General features: G+C 41.5%; 1 protein-coding gene across 1 annotated transcript in view; it reads right to left on the bottom strand.

Annotated features, from left to right (window-relative positions):
* The window catches only part of LOC128642575 (ficolin-1), a 116,418-nt gene that overhangs the window by 34,228 nt on the left and 58,345 nt on the right, over positions 1–23,845 (bottom strand). Inside the window, exons 4-5 of the mRNA XM_053695340.1 lie at positions 16,210–16,245; positions 208–246 (exon numbers count right to left, since the gene is read on the bottom strand). Coding sequence (XP_053551315.1) covers positions 208–246; positions 16,210–16,245 — 75 coding nt within the window. The remainder of the gene's footprint in view (positions 1–207; positions 247–16,209; positions 16,246–23,845) is intronic.

Genomic DNA, 23,845 nt, shown 5'->3' with positions numbered 1-23,845 from the left:
GCTGTATAGTGAGCAGCTGTATAGTGAGCATCTGTATAGTGAGTAGCTGTAGCTGTATAGTAAGTAGCTGTATAGTGAGCTAGATTAGCTGTAAACTGCCATTATGAGATGTCTATAAATTGCTTATGCTACAGAATATATTTGAAATCATTTGTAGTTACAGGTCGTAGTTGCATCTGATCTATGGAATTCAAAATTATCACTCACCATACAGTGACTCTGATTTGCCGATGTCTCCTTTTTCCCCTATTAATCAAAACATATTTGTTTAGTAAATTATTTAGATAATGCAATGAATGTTAAGCTGAAATAGCATAAGAAAAGTAAAAGATACCTATATAATATAGGTTAGATGTTTATAATTAACCTTTTAAAGCCGTTATGCCGTTCCATTCCGTCATAATTAGACTGGGCTTTAAAGCCGTTATGACGGAATGGAACGTCATAACTAACGGCTGTCCTGAAGCCTTCTGTGCTTCAGGGATTTAATCGCGGTCTGGAGGGCGTTCCTAGGATTGTAGGGACGCCCCCCAGATGCGATCCAATAATTGAAATCTCGCGATCGTATGCACGATCGCGTAGTTTCAATTTGTCTACATCGGAACAGTTGTTCCGATGTAGGCACTTTAACCCTGTCACGAAAGGGTTAAGAATGTTGCCGGCAAAAAAGACAACACTAAAGGTTATAAGAAACAGTAACGCATAACCTTATCTAAATGACAAAGATATTATTGTTACGTTTCTCCATAACAGAGCTTACTAGGTACTTATTAGCATTTCTAACTGGTGAAAACAGTAATAAAGGTGATCTTTGCTATATGGGCAGCACCAGCGAGACTAGGCAATGTGTGCATTACTGTAAATTATTAATTAATATTAATTAAAGGGATAATCTAGTCAAAATTAAACTTTAATGATTCAGATAGATCATGCAATTTTAAGCAACTTTCTAATGTACTCCTATTATCCCTTCTTCTTCATTCTCTTGATATCTTTATTTAAATGTAAGCTTAGGAGACGGCCCATTTTTGGGTAGCGCTTGCTGATTGGTGGCTACATTTAGACACCAATCAAAAAGCTCTACCCAGATGCTGAACCAAACATAGGCAGACTCTAATGCTTACATTCCTGCTTTTTCAAATAAAGATACCAAGAGAACGAAGAAAAGTTTAAAACAGGAGTAAATTAGAATGTTGCTTAAAATTGCATGCTCTATCTGAATCATACTTAAAGCAATCATTAATTCCTTTAAGTATATTAATCTGAAGATCTGCTATTGGACTGCACAGCCTTTCTAAAAACATTATCCTAAAAAAAGTCCTAGTTCAAATATCTTTAGGAAAAACTTATTTTTTTGAAGAATACCTAAAAGTGGAATTTTCCATTTAAATTTCTTTAAAAAAAAGACTTATAAAACATCTTGTTTATTAACATATCCATGAAACTGGTTTCTGAAGGAGCAATTATCATTGTTTACTTTAAATATTTACCAGCCACTGATATCTGAAAGGGACGTGTACAAAAGCGTCAATACTGGGATGCAGTGAAATCTAAATTTTAACCGCAATGGCGGGGAATAACCTCAATACTAAGTTTATAAACGTTTTTTTAGTGTTAAATGTCCCTTTTAAATGGACAGTACACAGTAAAATTGTTTTTCCATTAATATATTTTTAATTACTTGTTTTACCAGCTGCAGAGTAAAATATTTTGAGAAATTGCATTTTAAGGTTTATTTGTGAAGTAGCTGATTTTGTGCTTTTTAAACCACAGCCTATTAAAATGGGTTGAGCTTGCAGGTAATCTCTTATTTTATCACTTTGTGTACACACACTTGCTTCCTTGTCTTATATTTGTCTGGAAAACCAAAGCTCAATACATTTAGAGAACAATGGAAAAACAAAATTTATGCTTACCTGATACATTTCTTTCTTGACACGGTGAGTCCACGGATCATCTAATTGCTATTGGGAATATCACTTCTGGCCAGCAGGAGGAGGCAAAGAGCACCACAGCAAAGCTGTTAAATATCACCTACCTTCCCTCCAATCCCAGTCATTCAACCGAAGTAAAAAGAGAGAAAGGAAGCAACAAGGTGCAAAGGTGCCTGAGGTTTATAAAACAGAACCTGTCTAAATAAAACAGGGCGGGCCGTGGACTCACCGTGTCAAAAAATAAATACATTTATCAGGTAAGCATAAATTTTGTTTTCTTTCTAATGACACAGTGAGTCCACAGATCATCTAATTACTATTGGGAATCAATACCCAAGCTACGGGACACAGATGATAAGGGAGGGACAGGACAGGGAACCTAAATGGAAGACACCACTGCTTGAAGAACCTTTCTCACAAAAGAAGCCTCAGCCGAGGCAAAAGTATCAAATTTATAGAATTTGGAAAAAGTGTGTAGAAAGGACCAAGTTGCAGCCTTGCAAATATGTTCCACAGAAGCTTCATTTTTGAATGCCCAGGAAGAGGAAACAGCCCTAGTAGAATGAGCCGTGACTCTCTCAGGAGGCTGTTGTCCAGTTTCATAGGCCAAGCGAATGATACTCTTCAGCCACAAGGAAAGAGAAGTAGCTGTATCTTTCTGACCCTTACGTTTCCCAGAGAAAACAACAAACAGAGCCGAAGACTGGCGAAAATCCTTAGTCGCCTGTAAATAGTATTTCAATGCATGCACCACATCCAGGTTGTGCAACAGATGCTCCTTATGAGAAGAAGGGTTAGGGCACAAAGAAGGAACAACAATGTCTTGATTAATGTTCCTATCCGAAACCACCTTAGAAAGAAACCCCAACTTAGTACGCAGAACTACCTTATATGAATGAAAAATAAGATAAGGGGATTCACACTGCAACCCCGAGAGTTCTGAGAAGAAATTGCAACAAGAAACAAAACTTTTCAAGATAATAACTTAATATCTAAGGAATGCAGAGGTTCAAACAGAGCCTGTTGAAGAACTTTAAGAACAAGGTTAAGACTCCAGGGAGGAGTAACAGGTTTGAACACAGGCCTGATTCTGACCAATGCCTGACAGAAAGATTGCACGTCTGGTACATCCGCCAGATGTTTATGCAACAAAATAGACAAGGCAGATACTTGACCCTTCAAAGTACTCACAGATAAACCCTTCTCCAGACCCTCCTGGAGAAAGGACAAAATTCTAGGAATCAGAACTCTACTCCAAAGTAGCCTCTGGATTCACACCAATGCAAATATTTCCACCATATCTTTCTAGTCACAGGCTTACGAGCCTGAATCATGGTCTCAATGACCGACTCAGAAAAACCATGCTTAGATAATATTAAGCGGTCAATCTCCAAGCAGTCAGCTTCTTAGAAACTAGATTTGGGTGAAGGAAGGACCCTTGAAGTAGAAGGTCCTTCCTCAATGGAAGTTTTCAAGGTGGAAGAGATAACATCTCCACCAGGTCTGCATACCAGATCCTGCAAAGCCACGCCGGTGCAATGAGGATCACTGACGCCCTCTTCTGTTTGATTCGAGCAATGACCCGAGGAAAGAGAGCTTACGGAGGAAATAGGTATGCTAGACTGAAATTTCAAGGGACCGTCAGAGCATCTATCAGTACCGCCTGAGGATCCCACGACCTATACCTTGGGAGCTTGGCATGCTGACGAGATGCCATGAGATCCAGTTCTGGCTGTCCCCATTTGAGAATCAAGCTGGAAAACACTTCCGGATGGAGTTCCCACTCCCCCGGGTGAAAGGACTGTCTGCTCAGAAAATCCGCTTCCCAATTGTCCACTCCTGGAATATGGATCGCAGATAGAGAGCAGTTGTGGGTCTCCGTCCACTGAATAATCTTGGCTACCTCTATCATGGCCAAGGAACTCAGAGTTCCTCCCTGATGGTTGATGTAAGCCACTGAAGTTATGTTGTCTGACTGGAACCTGAAGCTAACTGAGGCCAGGCCAGAAGAGCATTCAAGATTGCCCTCAGCTCTAGAATGTTTATGGGGAGAAGAGACTCCTCCGGAGTCCATGTCCCCTGAGCCTTTAGAGAGCCCCAGACTGCTCCCCACCCCAACAGGCTGGCATCCATTGTCACAATCACCCAGGTGGGTATGCAGAAGCAGGTTCCCTGGGAGAGATGTTCCTGAGACAACCACCAAGCAAGATAATCTCTTGTCTCCTGATCCAGATGTAATCGCGGAGACAGATCCACATAATCCCCGTTCCATTGTCTGAGCATGCATAATTGCAGAGGCCTGAGGTGAAAACGGGCAAAAGGAATGATGTCCATGGCAGTCACCATCAGACCGATTACCTCCATACATTGAGCCACTGACGGCCGAGGAGGGGACTGAAGTGCCCGTCAAGAATCGAAGATCTGGGGGCGGAGTCTATACTCAATGCGGCAGGACGCGTCTCAGTGAAGCTCTCTGAGCCTGCTCCTAATATTACAAGTTTAACATAGTAAACCCTCAATTTTTGTTGCTCTACAACAACTATACATCAAGGGGATCAGATATACTCTAAGAGTTGATGTTTTGATGAGGTACATGCCTATGCTCTTTGAGTCAGCTACGGGACAGGCTTGCTATCGGGGCTGGAAGCCATTTTTCTTTTTTGCACCTACGCAGCATTTTGAGAAGTAGAGAAAGCTCCTGTAGAAGCTCTAGACTGTAGGTCTGGGGCTGCCGTGATATTACCCCCCCCCCCCCCGAACTCCGGGGTTACGATATCCTAGCATAGGATAACAATTGAGGGAAGCCATCCACTGATCAACTGAGGCAGTTAAAATCTATTATTTTCAGCTTGGACATTTGCACCACACAGACTATAATAGCGTCTATCTGGCAGCAACTTGTCATGGAACAAGCTGTGACCGCTGTGGAGAGATGGGAATGGGAGATAAAGTCTCTTCTCAGGAGGCATTTTGAAGAGTTGGAACAAGAACTACTCAGGATTTTGAGGCCACTGATCTCCACACGGCCTTTGCTGAGAACCGGGACACTGAGTGGGACAAGCTTGTCAGCCGAAACAGTGCCTAGCAATGTTTTACAGCCAATGTCCACAACAACCTCTAAACAGGAGGTCGATGCCCCTGTTTCCCAGCCCACTCCTGAGAAGGCAAATTTACTACCAGAGCCACCAGACAGGCACCTGAAGGGCACGGGAGAGAAGCACAGTTCGCAAACATATCGGCAAGGCCCAATTCCTATGAGCCATAATTTGAAACTAACATCAATGTCTGTACGGGAATTGAAACTTACATGAAACCTGTACCTCCACGGATTCTTGTCTCCCGATATGCTGAGAGGATAAAGAGGTGGCGATTTATGTATTCAGAATCCCCCAACCAAGTGAGTGTTCCCCAGGATGTCCGGAATGGAGTGGGCTAAATTTGGGGCAAGGATACACCCATACTTCAGGTCTGGGACTACAAGCCTGAGCTATTGTTGCAGGGAACATTTACTACCACTAAATGATATTTCTGTTAGATCGAGGTGACACGTAAACTAAACAGCTGTTTTTTCTATGACGACCATGTGTCTGAGTCATCATTAATGGCTATGGAACATTTCTTACCACTCTGCTTCCCAATGTTACTAAAGCCTCTTAGAACTGGTGCTGCCAAACATCTTATGCCACACACTCCTCTCCTAACACCTGTATTATCTATTTATCTATTTTCATTGAGACTCTTCTTTCCCACAGTTATTGATTTTAATGTCTCTTGTTTCTATTGTCCACGGATACACCCATGCTCATGCTGCAGGGTGCCTGTTGCACCCATATAGATGATTAAGTATTTATGTGTGAGAATGTCGCTATTTAATCAAATGTCAAATTGCTAGACCAGGCTGGATACTATATACAATGCTCTCACTTTCTTTAACATGTATGTTTTCATGGGACTATGCAGTTTAATTTTGTCAGGTAGACCTTCACCACTTCTCTTGCAGGATGATATGAGAGAAAAGAAAGGAAAGAAAAAAGAGGGGAAGAGATAGAGATAAGGGGGAGGAAAAAAACAGGGGAAAAAAAGGGGAAAAAACACAAAAAAAGGGAAAAGAGAAATGGCAGCAGCTAATACCATGAGCCACGATTGTGTACATATTGGACATCATACTCTACTTATTTACCAGAGTCTGATTGCCTCACATTATCCATACTCCCTATTGCTATTAAAGGGTTTTATATATATATATATATATACACACATAGATTTAGAAAAGTCATATGCTCTAGTTGATTTGTGCCATTAGCTACCCAACAAGACGGTCTCCTGTGATTGTGGTGCACTGTTTTATATCCCTAATAATATTTGTATCTACATCCCTAGCTGCTTCTTTTAAAATCTTATAATGGTGGCTCGCTCATTATTGAAATAGGTCTTGTAACATTTGTTCAGTGTACTGTTTTATTTAAATATATAAAAATTAGGTCAATCATCTGGGACCCATGAGTGGTCTCCTTGGATCAAAGGTAACCTCTTGTGATTTTGCTTTACATTTCTGAGGCCCAAGAGTAGCCTCTTATGTTTTTTTTAGGAGGTTTGCTCATCCCTTGGCATACTGCTTTTATTGTATTTTCTTTAAATTTATTTTCTGATGTATTCATTGTTAATACTGTGCTGTTTCCATCTGTCACTGTTTTCTATTCATGTATGCTTTATTTTGAACCTCTAATAAAAAACATTTAAAAAAAAAAAAAATCGAAGATCTTTGATTTTCTGACCACTGTCAGAAATATTTTCATTGATAGGGAATCTATTATGGTTCCCAAGAACACTACCCTTGTAGCTGAAATTAAGGAACTCTTTCCCAAATTTACCTTTCATCCATGAGAGCACAGGAAGGATGACAACATCTCTGTGTGGGAGTTTGCTTGATGAAAGGATGGCGCCTGAACCAGAATGTCGTCAAGATAAGGCGCCACTGCAATGATCCCGCAACCGGAGCACCGGCAACAGAGATCCCAGGACTTTTGAAAAAATTCTGGGAACTGTAACAAGGCCAAATGGAAGAGCCACAAACTGGAAGTGTTTGTCTAGAAATGCAAACCTCAGAAACTTGTAATGATCCCTGTGCATGGGAACATGCAGGTACGCAATCCTTTAAATCTACTATTGTCATGAATTGACTTTCTTGAACCAAGGGAAGAATGGAACGAATAGTTTCCATCTTGAAGGACGGTACTCTGATGAACTTGTTTAAACTTTTGAGATCTAGAATTGGTCTGAAAGTTCCCTCTTTTTTGGGAACCACGAACAGATTGGAGTAAAATCCCAGACCCTGATCCTGCATTGGAACAGGAACTATCACTCCCAGGTCGGAAAGGTCTTGAACATAGTGTAAGAACGCCTCTCTCTTTATCTGGTCTACAGATAATCTTGAGAGCAGAAACCTGCCAATGGGAGGAAAGTTCTTGAACTCGAGTTTGTATCCCTGGGACACGATGTCCACTGCCCAGGGATCCTGAACATCCTGAACCCAAGCCTGAGCAAAGAAGGAAAGTCTGCCCCCCACAAGATCTGGTCCAGGCTTCATAGATTCTTTCCCTTGTTTCATGACTGGTTGAACCTCCATGAAGGCTTGGACAGTTCCTGCTTTTTAGAGGGAGAGGAAGGCTTACCCTTGAAGTTTCAAAAGGAACAAAAATTACTCTGACGTCCCTTCTGTTTATTCCTCTTATCCTGAAGGAGGAAATGACCCTTTCCTCCCGTAATGTCGGAAATAATCTCAGCCAAGCCCGGTCCAAACAAGGTCTTGCCCTTGTAAGGAATTGCCAAAAGTTTAGATTTAGACACATCTGCAGACCAGGATTTCAATCATAAGGCTCTGCAGGCCAGTACGGCGAAACCAGACATTTTTGCTCCCAGCTTGATAACCTGTAGGGAAGCATCTGTAATAAAAGAATTAGCCAACTTAAGGGGCTTGATCCTATCCTGGATCTCTTCAAGGGGGGTGTCTGTCTGAATAAAATCAGACAACGCATCAAACCAGTATGCTGCCGCACTAGTAACAGTAGCAATACACATCGCAGGTTGCCATTGTAACCCCTGGTGAACATACATTTTCTTTAACAATCCCTCCAACTTCTTATCCATAGGATCCTTAAAAGAACAGCTATCCTCTATGGGAATAGTGGTTCTCTTAGCCAAAGTGGAAATTGCACCTTTCACCTTGGGGACCGTCTGCCAAAATTCCTTGAGTCAGCAATAGGAAACATCTTTTTAAAAATAGGGGTTGGAGAAAAAGGGACACCAGGTCTCTCCCATTCCTTAGCAATAATATCTGTAGCCCGATTCGGCACAGGGAAAACCTCCACCATGGAAGGTACATCAAAATACTTGTTTAGCTTGCTAGACTTCTTAGGATTGACCAAAACCGTAGCGTCAGAGTCATCCAAGGTAGCCAAAACCTCCTTAAGTAACAAACAGAGGTGTTCTAGCTTAAACCTGAAGGATACAATTTCAGCATCAGAAGAAGGAGTTACACTGTCTGAGTCTGAGATTTCCCCCCTCAGATGCCACCCAAAGCATCTTTATCCTCAGATTTCTGGGAAGGAACATTCGGAACAGCCACTACTGTGTCAGACACCTTACTCCCTAAATCCTTAGATTTCCTCTTGTGCTTTCCCTGCAGCATGGGAAAAGCAGACAACGCATCAGTTACCGCAGAAGACATAAGGGTAGCGATGTCTTGCAATGAAACTCCAACCTGAGTCTGTGAGGAAGCGCAGGGCACTGCATGTGTGGACGATAAAATTTGGGATATTTGAGGAGAAAGCTGCAGCATATCTTGAACATTAGCAGGAGACCCCTGAACAGCATCCTCTTTAGACAATGCTGGCTCAGATTCAAACAGTTTATCCCTTTAATTCAATGTTCTCTTAATACATAAACAGGGATTGGTGGTTAAACATTAGCATCAAAACATAAAGCACAAGTAACATTCTGCAGGGCCTCTTAGTCCATCTTTACCCAAAATTAAGTCAAATGAAAAATAAAATACTTTTATTTGTCTTTAAAGTTGTATCACAAAAAACGGTACTGTCCCTGCAAATTTTAAAACGGTATCTTTTTATTTGTGTAACAAAAAAACCTTTTTTAACTCCCATGACAGCCTCTACACCTCAGCCAGCTCTGCTGAGGTGCCTACCTGTCCTGCAGACCACCGGAGAAAAGAACTGTCCCCTCAGTAATGGAAATATCCGGACTCAATCAAAACTGCTCCGCACTGTATTCAGTAACCGCTTAGATGAAAAAACAGAACCGCAACTAGAAGGGACACCTCCGAACTCCGGAAATGACTAGGGATGAAAAAACAGAATTTATGCTTACCTGATAAATTTCTTTATTTTGTACCGAGTCCACGGATTCATCCTAACTTGTGGGATATTGTCCTTCCTGACAGGAAGTAGCAAAGAGAGCACCACAGCAGAGCTGTCTATATAGCTCCCCCCTTAACTCCACCCCCCAGTCATTCGACCGAAGGCCAAGGAAGAAAAGGAGAAACTATAAGGTGCAGAGGTGACTGAAGTTTACATAAAAAATACTATCTGTCTTGAATAGACAGGGCGGGCCGTGGACTCGGTACATCGCAAAAGAAAGAAATTTATCAGGTAAGCATAAATTCTGTTTTCTTTTGCAAGATGTACCGAGTCCACGGATTCATCCTAACTTGTGGGATACCAATACCAAAGCTTTAGGACACGGATGAAGGGAGGGACAAGACAGGAACCTAAACGGAAGGCACCACTGCTTGCAAAACCTTTCTCCCAAAAATAGCCTCTGAAGAAGCAAAAGTATCAAATTTGTAAAAATTGGAAAAGGTATGAAGCAAAGACCAAGTCGCAGCCTTACAAATCTGTTAAACAGAAGCATCATTTTTAAAAGCCCATGTGGAAGCCACCGCTCTAGTAGAGTGAGCTGTAATTCCTTCGGGAGGCTGCTGTCCAGCAGTCTCATAAGCCAAACGGATGATGCTTTTCAGCCAAAAGGAAAGAGAGGTAGCCGTAGTCTTTTGACCTCTACGCTTTCCAGCATAGACAACAAACAAAGAAGATGATTGGTGAAAATCTTTGGTTGCCTGCAAATAAAACTTCAAGGCACGAACCACGTCCAAGTTGTGAAACAGACAGTCCTTCTTAGATGAAGGATTAGGACACAGAGAAGGAACAACAATTTCCTGATTGATATTCCTGTTAGAAACAACCTTAGGGAGGAACCCAGGTTTGGTATGCAAAACCACCTTATCAGCATGGAAAACAAGATAAGGCGAGTCACATTGTAAAGCAGATAGTTCAGAAACTCTTCGAGCTGAAGAGATAGCAACTAGAAATAGAACTTTCCAAGATAGAAGCTCAATATCTATGGAATGCATGGGTTCAAACGGAACCCCCTGAAGAACTTTAAGAACTAAATTGAGACTCCATGGCGGAGCAACAGGTTTAAACACAGGCTTAATTCTAACTAAAGCCTGACAAAAAGCCCGAACATCTGGGACATCTGCCAGATGCTTGTGCAACAGAATAGACAAAGCAGATATCTGTCCCTTTAAGGAACTAGCGGACAATCCTTTCTCCAATCCTTCTTGGAGAAAAGACAAAATCCTAGGAATCCTGATCTTACTCCATGAGCAGCCTTTGGATTCACACCAAAAAAGATATTTACGCCATATCTTATGATAGATCTTCCTGGTGACAGGCTTTCGAGCCTGAATCAAGGTATCTATGACCGACTCAGAGAAACCCCGCTTTGATAAAATCAAGCGTTCAATCTCCAAGCAGTCAGTTGCACAGAAATTAGATTTGGATGCTTGAATGGACCTTGAATCAAAAGGTCTTGTCTCAGTGGCAGAGTCCATGGTGGCAGAGATGACATGTCCACCAGGTCTGCATACCAAGTCCTGCGTGGCCACGCAGGCGCTATCAAAATCACCAAAGCTCTCTCCTGTTTGATTCTGGCAATCAGACGCGGAAGGAGAGGGAATGGTGGAAACACATAAGCCAGGTTGAACGACCAGGGTACTGCTAGAGCATCTATCAGTACTGCCTGAGGATCCCTTGACCTGGATCCGTAACAAGGAATTTTGGCGTTCTGACGAGACGCCATCAGATCCAATTCTGGTGTGCCCCATAGCTGAACCAGTTGAGCAAACACCTCTGGATGGAGCTCCCACTCCCCCAGATGAAAAGTCTGACGACTTAGAAAATCTGCCTCCCAGTTCTCCATCCCTGGGATATAGATCGCTGATAGATGGCAAGAGTGAGTCTCTGCACATCGGATTATCCTGGAAACTTCTATCATCGCCAAGGAACTCCTTGTTCCCCCCTGATGATTGATATAAGCTACAGTCGTGATGTTGTCCGACTGAAACCTGATGAATCCGGCCGAAGCCAGCTGAGGCCACGCCTGAAGAGCATTGAATATCTCTCTTAATTCCAGAATATTTATCGGTAGGAGGGCCTCCTCCTGAGTCCATAAACCCTGTGCTTTCAGGGAATTCCAGACTGCACCCCAGCCCAGTAGGCTGGCTTCCGTCATCACAATAACCCACGCTGGCCTGCGGAAACACATTCCCCTGGACAGGTGATCCTGTGACAACCACCAAAGAAGAGAGTCTCTGGTCTCTTGATCCAGATTTATCTGAGGAGATAAATCTGCATAATCCCCATTCCACTGTTTGAGCATGCATAGTTGCAGTAGTCTGAGATGCAAGCGAGCAAACAGAACTATGTCCATTACCGCTAACATAAGCCCGATTACCTCCATACACAGAGCCACTGACGGCCGAGGAATGGAATTAAGAGCTCAGCAGGTGGTTAAAATCTTTGATTTCCTGACCTCCATCAAAAATATTTTCATGTCCACCGAATCTATCAGAGTTCCCAGGAATGGAACTCTTGTGAGAGGAATAAGAGAACTCTTTTTCACGTTCACCTTCCACCCATGAGATCTTAGAAAGGCCAACACTAAGTCCGTGTGAGACTTGGCAAGTTGGAAAGTTGACACTTGAATTAAGATGTCGTCTAGATAAGGCGATACTGCTATGCCCCTCGGCCTTAGGACCGCCAGAAGGGACCCTAGCACCGTTGTGAAGATTTTTGGCGCCGTGGCCAACCTGAAGAGCCACAAACTGGTAATGCCTGTCCAGAAAGGCAAACCTGAGGAACTGGTGATGATCTTTGTGGATAGGAATGTGTAGATACGCATCCTTTAGATCCACGATAGTCATATATTGACCCTCCTGGATCATTGGTAAAATAGTCTGAATGGTCTCCATCTTGAAGGATGGAACTCTTAGGAATTGGTTTAGGATCTTGAGATCTAGAATTGGTCTGAAGGTTCCCTCTTTTTGGGAACCACAAACAGATTGGAGTAGAAACCTTGCCCCTGTTCTGTTTTCGGAACTGGGCAGATCACTCCCGTGGTAAAAAGGTCTTCTACACAGCATAAGAACGCCTCTCTTTTTGTCTGGTTTACAGACAATTGAGAAAGATGGAACCTCCCCCTTGGAGGAGAATCTTTGAAATCTAGGAGATACCCCCGGGTTACAATTTCTACGGCCCAGGAGTCCTGAACGTCTCTTGCCCAGGCCTGAGCAAAGAGAGAAAGTCTGCCCCCTACTTGATCCGGTCCCGGATCGGGGGATACCCCTTCATGCTGTCTTAGTGGCAGCAGCAGGCTTTTTGGCCTGTTTACCCTTGTTCCAAGCCTGGTTAGGTCTCCAGGTTGGCTTGGATTGAGCAAAGTACCCCTCTTGCTTTGCAGCAGAGGAAGCGGGACCACCCTTGAAGTTTTGAAAGGAACAAAAATTATTTTGTTTGGTCCTTGTCTTATTTTACTTATCTTAAGGGAGGGCATGACCCTTCCCTCCAGTGATGTCTGAAATGATCTCTTTCAGTGCAGGCCCGAATAAGGTCTTACCTTTGAAAGGGATGGTCAAAAGCTTAGATTTAGATGGCACATCAGCTGACCAGGACTTAAGCCATAATGCTCTTTGCGCTAAAATGGCAAAACCTGAATTCTTTGCCCTAACTTAGCAAGATGAAAAGCGGCGTCTGTAATAAAAGAATTAGCCAACTTAAAGTCCTTAATTCTGTCCAAAATATCATCTAGTGGGGTCTCCATCTGAAGAGCCTCTTCTATTGCCTCAAACCAAAAAGCAGCTGCAGTAGTTACCGGAACAATGCACGCTATAGGTTAAAGAAGAAAACCCTGATGAACAAAAATTTTCTTTAGGAGACCCTCTAACTTTTTATCCATAGGATCAATGAAAGCACAACTGTCTTCAATAGGTATAGTTGTACGCTTAGCCAGAGTAGAAATAGCTCCCTCCACCTTAGGGACCATCTGCCATGAGTCCTTTATGGTGTCAGAAATGGGGAACATTTTCTTAAAAACAGGAGGGGGAGCGAACGGAATACCTGGTCTATCCCACTCCTTATTAACAATGTCCGAAATCCTCTTAGGGACCGGAAAAACATCAGTGTAAACAGGAACCTATAATTATTCTCCATTTTACACAATTTCTCTGGAACGATATAGGGTCACAATCATCCAGAGTCGCTTAAACCTCCCTGAGCAACAAGCGGAGGTGTTCTAGCTTAAATTTAAATGCCGTCATATCTGAATCTGTCTGAGGGAACATCTTTCCTGAATCAGAAATCACTCCCTCAGACAGCAAATCCCTCATCCCTACCTCAGAACATTGTGAGGGAATATTGGATATGGCTACTAACGTGTCAGAAGCCTCAGCATTTGTTCTTAACCCAGAGCTACTGCGCTTCCCTTGCAACCCTGGCAGTTTAGATAAAACCTCTGTGAGGGTAGTATTCATAACTGAAGCCATATCTTGCAAGGTGAAAGAATTAGACGCACTAGAAGTACTTGGTGTCGCTTGTGCGGGCGTAACTGGTTGTGACATTTAGGGAGAACTAGATGGCGAAACCTGATTTACTTCTGTCTGAGAATCATTTAATGCCAAATTCTTATAAGTCAAAATATGCGGTTTGCAATTTATAGACATATCAGTACAATTGGGACACATTCTTAGAGGGGGTTCCACAATGGCTTCTAAACAAATTGAACAATGTGTTTCCTCAGTGTCAGACATGTTTAACAGGCTAGTAATGAAGCAAGCAAGCTTGGAAAACACTTTATTTAATGAAAAAAACACAATTTGCAAAAACGGTACTGTACCTTTAAGAGAAAAAAAGGCATACACAAACTGCAAAACAGGTTAAAATTGCTTACAAAATTCTGATAATAGGTAAGTAACAAAGCAATAGACCCCCAAATGAAAAAAACGGATTGATAAGTGTCTAAAACCGGTTAAAAACCCCTAAATCCCCTTGCCACAGCTCTGCTGTGGCCCTACCTGCCCTTAGGAAGCGATAATATGGGGTTTAAAGCTTCAATTAGTCCCTAAGAAGACTCTCAGGACCTCAGGAGAAGTTGTTTGCTGCTTGTAAATGTAGGCCCCGCCCACCTCACTCGATGTTGCTGGGGCCTACACAAAACTAACAAACCCTGCCTGAAAGCCATGTGGGTTATAAACAACCCCAAAGAACCCTCAAGCAAATGTCCCATAAAACAGAAAACGTTACTCCCAGACACAAAAACGTTTGTCCCAAATTCACATAACAAACTGAGTGCCCACAAAAAATTAACCCTTTATGCAAGCTAGTAAAAGCCTCTGATAACACTAGGATTACTGCTTACCCTTCCCCTAATGGGGACACTGTCAGCCTTTCTGAGTTAACACAGTCTCTGCAGAAAATATGACTGAACATACCTCATTGCTGTATAGCAAGAAACCGTTCCTCACACTGAAGTTTTCCTGTACTCCTCAGCTTCTGTGGGAACAGCAGTGGACCTTAGTTACAAATGCTAAGATCATCATCCTCCAGGCAGAAATCTTCATCTATGTCCTGCCTGAGAGTAAATAGTACAACACCGGTACCATTTAAAAATAACAAACGATTGAAGATAAAATAAAACTAACAGTTTAACACCTCTTCTCTTTACCCTTCCTGCTTAGTGCCAGCAGAGAGAATGACTGGGGGTGGAGTTAAGGGGGGAGCTATATAGACAGCTCTGCTGTAGTGCTCTATTTGCTACTTCCTGTCAGGAAGGGCAATATCCCACAAGTTAGGATGAATCCGTGGACTCGGTACATCTTGCAAAAGAAAGCATGCAAATTCTTTGCCGCTTCTAGAACAGACCTGCCCATCGTGGGCGTCACCACCAGAACCTTCTGGCCAGCATTAACTATTAAGTAAAGCTGCAGAAAGTATAACCACCGTAATTGTAATAATAAAAAAGAACTAACACCATATTCCCTTCTCCTTGTCCCCAGTGCCTGCACCACTTGCCTCCCATTGTCCTATAACCTCCAATAGGAAAAATGAGTCTAATGTCCCCACAGATTTACTGTTTAAAGTGCCAATATTTTTCTGTAATCCCTGCTAGAAAAATAAACTTAGCACTTACCTCCAAGAAATCTGCTTGGCAGCAGGGCAGCTCACTAGGTTTGAGAGGCATCCTCCCTCACATGGACCTGTGGAAAAAGTTAAAGACCGAGTGATCTCCATCAGGTTTTCAAGGTAGGGCAGCAATAAACATTTTTGGGAGGCGAAGTGAGGATTATACCCCACAAGTTCCCAATTGCTTAAAAGCCACCACTGCTCTACTGAAGAGACTGACATGGACTACGGCTAAACCCCAAGAAAAAAGTAGAACAAACTTGCACTGCTAGAAAATAATAAAATCTTGATTGAAGAACCTTCTTCCAGACACCCAAACTTTACCCGCTCCTTGCTCTTAATGTAGGCAAAGAGAATGATTGGGATTGGGGGGAAGGGAGGTGATATTTAACAGCTATGCCGTGCTGCTCTTTGCCTCCTCCTGCTGGCCAGGAATGATATTCCCAATAGTAATTAGATGATCCATGGACTCACCGTGTCATTAGAAATAAATTATCATTTTATTACTTAACTATCCTGCACCCCACAGAGTGTAATTTCTGCTGCTGTATGTCTTTACATGGGGTTTTTAATAGCCTAAACTTTAGTATAGAAACTTTCATAATAGGTGGGGATACCACGGATTAAATCAGATATTTCAAATGCTGAAATAGGAGTAAAGGAGCTACTTGTAAAAAAAATAATAATACACTCTAGTAGGTAAAATGGATCATTAAGGTTTTTCTTTATGAGTCAAATTATACCTTTTACTCCGTTATTTCCAGCTGAACCAGTCTCACCTGAGAACAAAAAAAATGCAATATATATTTTATTATAGTTGTCTACATTATATATAATGTCAATATAACAGTAAATCCTTCCAAATAAAGAACCATGAAATAAATAGAGGGTATAATGTAACTGAGTAGAATGAATATTAAAGTTTGTAAACACATTTTGGTCTAGATGAGTTAAAGCCAAACATTCATTCAACTGGAAAATTAGGGACACTATTGAGTAAACAGTTCCTTTAACCCCTTAATGACCACAGCACTTTTCCATTTTCTGTCCGTTTGGGACCACGGCTATTTTTACATTTTTGCAGTGTTTGTGTTTAGCTGTAATTTTCCTCTTACTCATTTACTGTACCCACACATATTATATATCGTTTTTCTCGCCATTAAATGGACTTTCTAAAGATACCATTATTTTCATCATATCTTATCATTTACTATAAAAAAATTTATAAAATATGAGGAAAAAATCGAAAAAAAACACACTTTTTCTAACTTTGACCCCCAAAATCTGTTATACATCTACAACCACCAAAAAACACCCATGCTAAATAGTTTCAAAATTTTATTCTGAGTTTAGAAATACCAATGTTTACATGTTCTTTGCTTTTTTTGTAACTTATAGGGCCATAAATACAAGTAGCACTTTGCTATTTAAAAACCATTTTTTTTTCAAAATTAGCGCTAGTTACATTAGAACACTAATATCTTTCAGGAATCTCTGAATATCCATTGACATGTATATATATTTTTTTAGTAGACAACCCAAAGTATTGATCTAGGCCCATTTTGGTATATTTCATGCCACCATTTTACCGCCAAATGCGATCAAATACAAAAAATCGTTCACTTTTTCACAAATTTTTTCACAAACATTTGGTTTCTCACTGAAATTATTTACAAACCGCTTGTGCAATTATGGCATAAATGGTTGTAAATTCTTCTCTGGGATCCCCTTTGTTCAGAAATAGCAGACATATATGGCTTTGGCGTTGCTTTTTGGTAATTAGAAGGCCGCTAAATGCCACTGCGCACCACACGTGTATTATGCCCAGCAGTGAAGGGGTTAATTAGGGAGCATGTAGGGAGCATTTTGGGGTAATTTTAGCTTTAGTGTAGTGTAGTAGACAACCCCAACTATTGATCTAGGCCCATTTTGGTATATTTCATGCCACCATTTCACCGCCAAATGCAATCAAATTAAAAAAAACTTTAACTTTTTCACAATTTTAGGTTTCTCACTGAAATCATTTACAAACAGCTTATGCAATTATGGCACAAATGGTTGTAAATGCTTCTCTGGGATCCCCTTTGTTCAGAAATAGCAGACATATATGGCTTTGGCATTGCTTTTTGGTAATTAGAAGGCCGCTAAATGCCGCTGCGCACCACACGTGTATTATGCCCAGCAGTGCAGGGGTTAATTAGGGAGCTTGTAGGGAGCTTGTAGGGTTAATTTTAGCTTTAGTGTAGTGTAGTAGACAACCCAAAGTATTGATCTAGGCCCATTTTGGTATATTTCATGCCACCATTTCACCGCCAAATGCGATCAATTTAAAAAAAACGTTCCCTTTTTCACAAACTTTTTTACAAACTTTAGGTTTCTCACTGAAATTATTTACAAACAGCTTGTGCAATTATGGCACAAATGGTTGTAAATGCTTCTCTGGGATCCCCTTTGTTCAGAAATAGCAGACATATATGGCTTTGGCGATGCTTTTTGGTAATTAGAAGGCCGCTAAATGCTGCTGCGCATCAAGCGTGTATTATGGCTAGCAGTGAAGGGGTTAATTATGTAGCTTGTAGGGAACTTGCAGGGTTAATTTTAGCTTTAGTGTAGAGCTCAGCCTCCCACCTGAAACATCAGACCCCCTGATGCCTCCCAAATAGCTCTCTTCCCTCCCCCACCCCACAATTGTCCCCGCCATCTTAAGTACTGGCAGAAACTCTGCCAGTACTAAAATAAAAGGTATATTTGGGCTTTTTTGAGTTTTTTTTAGCATATTTACATATGCTGCTGTGTAGGATCCCCCCTTAGCCCCCAACCTCACAGATCCCCCACCAAACAGCTCTCTAACCCTCCCCCTCTGCCTTAATGGGCGCCATCTTGGGTACTGGCAGCTGTCTGCCAGTACCCAGTTTAGAAAAAAATGTGCTTTTTTTAAGAAAAAATCCCTTTTTCTGTAGTGTAGCCCCCCCCCCCCACCCAAGACCAACCCCCCACCCCTCCAAGATCCCTTTGACTGCTGTTTATTTTTTTTTAATTTTGCCCTTTTCCCCCACATAGTTACATTCATTTTCTGTAGTATAGCGGTTCCCACCCGCTCCCGCCCCGTGCACGCGCCCGCCCGCCGCCCTATGTGCACGCGCGCGCGCCCGTGCGCGCCCCCGTCAGCTACGCCCCCGATCCCGCCCCCCTCCACCTTACACGGCCCATCGATGGCCGCCCACCCGCCTCCCAAGTCAGCTCCCACCCACCAACGATACCGGCCATCGATGTCCGGTGCAGAGAGGGCCACAGAGTGGCTCTCTCTGCATCGGATGGCCATGCAGGGTTATTGCAGGATGCCTCCATATCGAGGCATCACTGCAATAACCGGAAAGCAGCTGGAAGCGAGCAGGATCGCTTCCAGCTGCTTTCCACACCGAGGACGTGCAGGGTACGTCCTCAGGCATTAACTGCCTTTTTTTTGAGGACGTACCCTGCACGTCCTTGGTCGTTAAGGGGTTAATAACTCAGTCAAGTAATTTATGCAAAACACATTGCAGTAAGTATAGATATTACACTGCATTATTGTGTGTCTGTAACATATTTCCTCAGCAGGGGTGGAAATACCATTGGTGCTGCAGGTGCAATGGCACCAGGGCCCATAGCAACCAGTCTATACAATGGTCATTGTTTGTGTATAGATACTCATCATCCTTATACTGTGCAGCATGCAGAGTATAGATACTCAACATCCTTATACTGTGCAGCATACAGTGTATAGATACTCATCATCCTTATACTGTGCAGCATACAGTGTATAGATACTCATCATCCTTATACTGAGCAGTATACAGAGTATAGATACTCATCATCCTTATACTGCGCAGTATACAGTGTATAGATACTCATCATCCTTATACTGCGCAGTATACAGAGTATAGATACTCATCATCCTTATACTGCGCAGTATACAGAGTATAGATACTCATCATCCTTATACTGTGCAGCATACAGTGTATAGATACTCATCATGCTTATACTGTGCAGCATACAGTGTATAGATACTCATCATGCTTATACTGCGCAGCATACAGTGTATAGATACTCATCATCCTTATACTGTGCAGCATACAGTGTATAGATACTCATCATCCTTATACTGTGCAGCATACAGTGTATAGATACTCATCATCCATATACTGTGCAGCATACAGAGTATAGATACTCAACATCCTTATACTGTGCAGCATACAGTGTATAGATACTCATCATCCTTATACTGCGCAGTATACAGAGTATAGATACTCATCATCCTTATACTGCGCAGTATACAGAGTATAGATACTCATCATCCTTATACTGAGCAGTATACAGAGTATAGATACTCATCATTCTTATACTGGTCTAATTGCTCCAGTTTGGTCCTGCAGAATTTGGTATGTAGATCTGGTTCTGACGTCCAGTTACACTGCTTGGCCACTACCTCTGCATCTAGAAGTCTGTTTTTACATCTGGATTCCAAATCTCTCAGCTTGATGGTATAGTGACTGAACGGATAGTTCTTAGATAGAGAGGGTTTTCTGATATTGTGATTATGACTCTTATACAGGCTCATAAGCCTGTGATCAGGGAAATTGTATTATAAGGTCTGGAATGCCTTACAGTGTATAGATACTCATCATCCTTATACTGAGCAGTATACAGAGTATAGATACTCATCATCCTTATACTGCGCAGCATACAGTGTATAGATACTCATCCTTATACTGCGCAGCATACAGTGTATAGATACTCATCCTTATACTGAGCAGCATACAGTGTATAGATACTCATCATCCTTATACTGCGCAGCATACAGTGTATAGATACTCATCATCCTTATACCAAGCAGCATACAGTGTATAGATACTCATCCTTATACTGCGCAGCATACAGTGTATAGATACTCATCATCCTTATACTGCGCAGTATACAGAGAATAGATACTCATCATCCTTATACTGAGCAGTATACAGAGTATAGATACTCATCATCCTTATACTGAGCAGTATACAGAGTATAGATACTCATCATCCTTATACTGAGCAGTATACAGAGTATAGATACTCATCATCCTTATACTGCGCAGCATACAGTGTATAGATACTCATCCTTATACTGCGCAGCATACAGTGTATAGATACTCATCCTTATACTGCGCAGCATACAGTGTATAGATACTCATCATCCTTATACTGCGCAGCATACAGTGTATAGATACTCATCATCCTTATACCAAGCAGCATACAGTGTATAGATACTCATCCTTATACTGCGCAGCATACAGTGTATAGATACTCATCATCCTTATACTGCGCAGCATACAGTGTATAGATACTCATCATCCTTATACTGCACAGCATACAGTGTATAGATACTCATCATCCTTATACCACGCAGCATACAGTGTATAGATACTCATCCTTATACTGCGCAGCATACAGTGTATAGATACTCATCATCCTTATACTGCGCAGTATACAGAGTATAGATACTCATCATCCTTATACTGAGCAGTATACAGAGTATAGATACTCATCATCCTTATACTGCGCAGCATACAGTGGAATGCCTTACAGTGTATAGATACTCATCATCCTTATACCACGCAGCATACAGTGTATAGATACTCATCCTTATACTGCGCAGCATACAGTGTATAGATACTCATCATCCTTATACTGCGCAGCATACAGTGTATAGATACTCATCATCCTTATACTGAGCAGTATACAGAGTATAGATACTCATCATCCTTATACTGCGCAGTATACAGTGTATAGATACTCATCATCCTTATACTGCACAGCATACAGTGTATAGATACTCATCATCCTTATACCACGCAGCATACAGTGTATAGATACTCATCCTTATACTGCGCAGCATACAGTGTATAGATACTCATCATCCTTATACTGCGCAGTATACAGAGTATAGATACTCATCATCCTTATACTGAGCAGTATACAGAGTATAGATACTCATCATCCTTATACTGCGCAGCATACAGTGTAAAGATACTCATCATCCTTATACTACGCAGCATACAGTGTATAGATACTCATCATCCTTATACTGCGCAGTATACAGTGTATAGATACTCATCATCCTTATACTGTGCAGCATACAGTGCATAGATACTCATCATCCTTATACTGCGCAGCATACAGTGGAATGCCTTACAGTGTATAGATACTCATCATCCTTATACTGCGCAGCATACAGTGTATAGATACTCATCATCCTTATACTGCGCAGCATACAGTGGAATGCCTTACAGTGTATAGATACTCATCATCCTTATACTGCGCAGCATACAGTGTATAGATACTCATCATCCTTATACCACGCAGCATACAGTGTATAGATACTCATCCTTATACTGCGCAGCATACAGTGTATAGATACTCATCATCCTTATACTGCGCAGCATACAGTGTATAGATACTCATCATCCTTATACCACGCAGCATACAGTGTATAGATACTCATCCTTATACTGCGCAGCATACAGTGTATAGATACTCATCATCCTTATACTGCGCAGTATACAGAGTATAGATACTCATCATCCTTATACTGAGCAGTATACAGAGTATAGATACTCATCATCCTTATACTGCGCAGCATACAGTGTAAAGATACTCATCATCCTTATACTACGCAGCATACAGTGTATAGATACTCATCATCCTTATACTACGCAGCATACAGTGTATAGATACTTATCATCCTTATACTGCGCAGCATACAGTGTATAGATACTCATCATCCTTATACTGCGCAGTATACAGTGTATAGATACTCATCATCCTTATACTGTGCAGCATACAGTGCATAGATACTCATCATCCTTATACTGCGCAGCATACAGTGTAAAGATACTCATCATCCTTATACTACGCAGCATACAGTTTATAGATACTCATCCTTATACTGTGCAGCATACAATGTATAGATACTCATCATCCTTATACTGTGCAGCATACAGTGTATAGATACTCATCATCCTTATACTGTGCAGCATACAGTGTATAGATACTCATCATCCTTATACTGTGCAGCATACAGTGTATAGATACTCATCATCCTTATACTGTGCAGCATACAGTGTATAGATACTCATCATCCTTATACTGTGCAGCATACAGTGTATAGATACTCATCATCCTTATACTGAGCAGTATACAGAGTATAGATACTCATCATCCTTATACTGAGCAGTATACAGTGTATAGATACTCATCATCCTTATACTGTGCAGCATACAGTGCATAGATACTCATCATCCTTATACTGCGCAGCATACAGTGTAAAGATACTCATCATCCTTATACTACGCAGCATACAGTTTATAGATACTCATCCTTATACTGTGCAGCATACAATGTATAGATACTCATCATCCTTATACTGTGCAGCATACAGTGTATAGATACTCATCATCCTTATACTGTGCAGCATACAGTGTATAGATACTCATCATCCTTATACTGTGCAGCATACAGTGTATAGATACTCATCATCCTTATACTGTGCAGCATACAGTGTATAGATACTCATCATCCTTATACTGTGCAGCATACAGTGTATAGATACTCATCATCCTTATACTGCGCAGTATACAGAGTATAGATACTCATCATCCTTATACTGAGCAGTATACAGAGTATAGATACTCATCATTCTTATACTGGTCGAATTGCTGCAGTTTGGTCCTGCAGAATTTGGTATGTAGATCTGGTTCTGACGTCCAGTTACACTGCTTGGCCACTACCTCTGCATCTAGAAGTCTGTTTTTACATCTGGATTCCAAATCTCTCAGCTTGATGGTATAGTGACTGAACGGATAGTTCTTAGATAGAGAGGGTTTTCTGATTTTGTGATAATGACTCTTATACAGGCTCATAAGCCTGTGATCAGGGAAATTTTATTATAAGGTCTGGAATGCCTTACAGTGTATAGATACTCATCATCCTTATACTGAGCAGTATACAGAGTATAGATACTCATCATCCTTATACTGCGCAGCATACAGAGTATAGATACTCATCATCCTTATACTGTGCAGCATACAGTGTATAGATACTCATCATCCTTATACTGCGCAGTATACAGTGTATAGATACTCATCATCCTTATACTGCGCAGTATACAGAGTATAGATACTCATCATCCTTATACTGAGCAGTATACAGAGTATAGATACTCATCATCCTTATACTGTGCAGCATACAGTGTATAGATACTCATCATGCTTATACTGTGCAGCATACAGTGTATAGATACTCATCATGCTTATACTGCGCAGCATACAGTGTATAGATACTCATCATCCTTATACTGTGCAGCATA

The sequence above is a fragment of the Bombina bombina genome, chromosome 12 (assembly GCF_027579735.1).
Source record: "Bombina bombina isolate aBomBom1 chromosome 12, aBomBom1.pri, whole genome shotgun sequence".
Classification (NCBI taxonomy): domain Eukaryota; kingdom Metazoa; phylum Chordata; class Amphibia; order Anura; family Bombinatoridae; genus Bombina; species Bombina bombina.
Note: the sequence above shows the minus strand (reverse complement) of the source record. Positions and strands in the feature narration are given on the sequence as shown.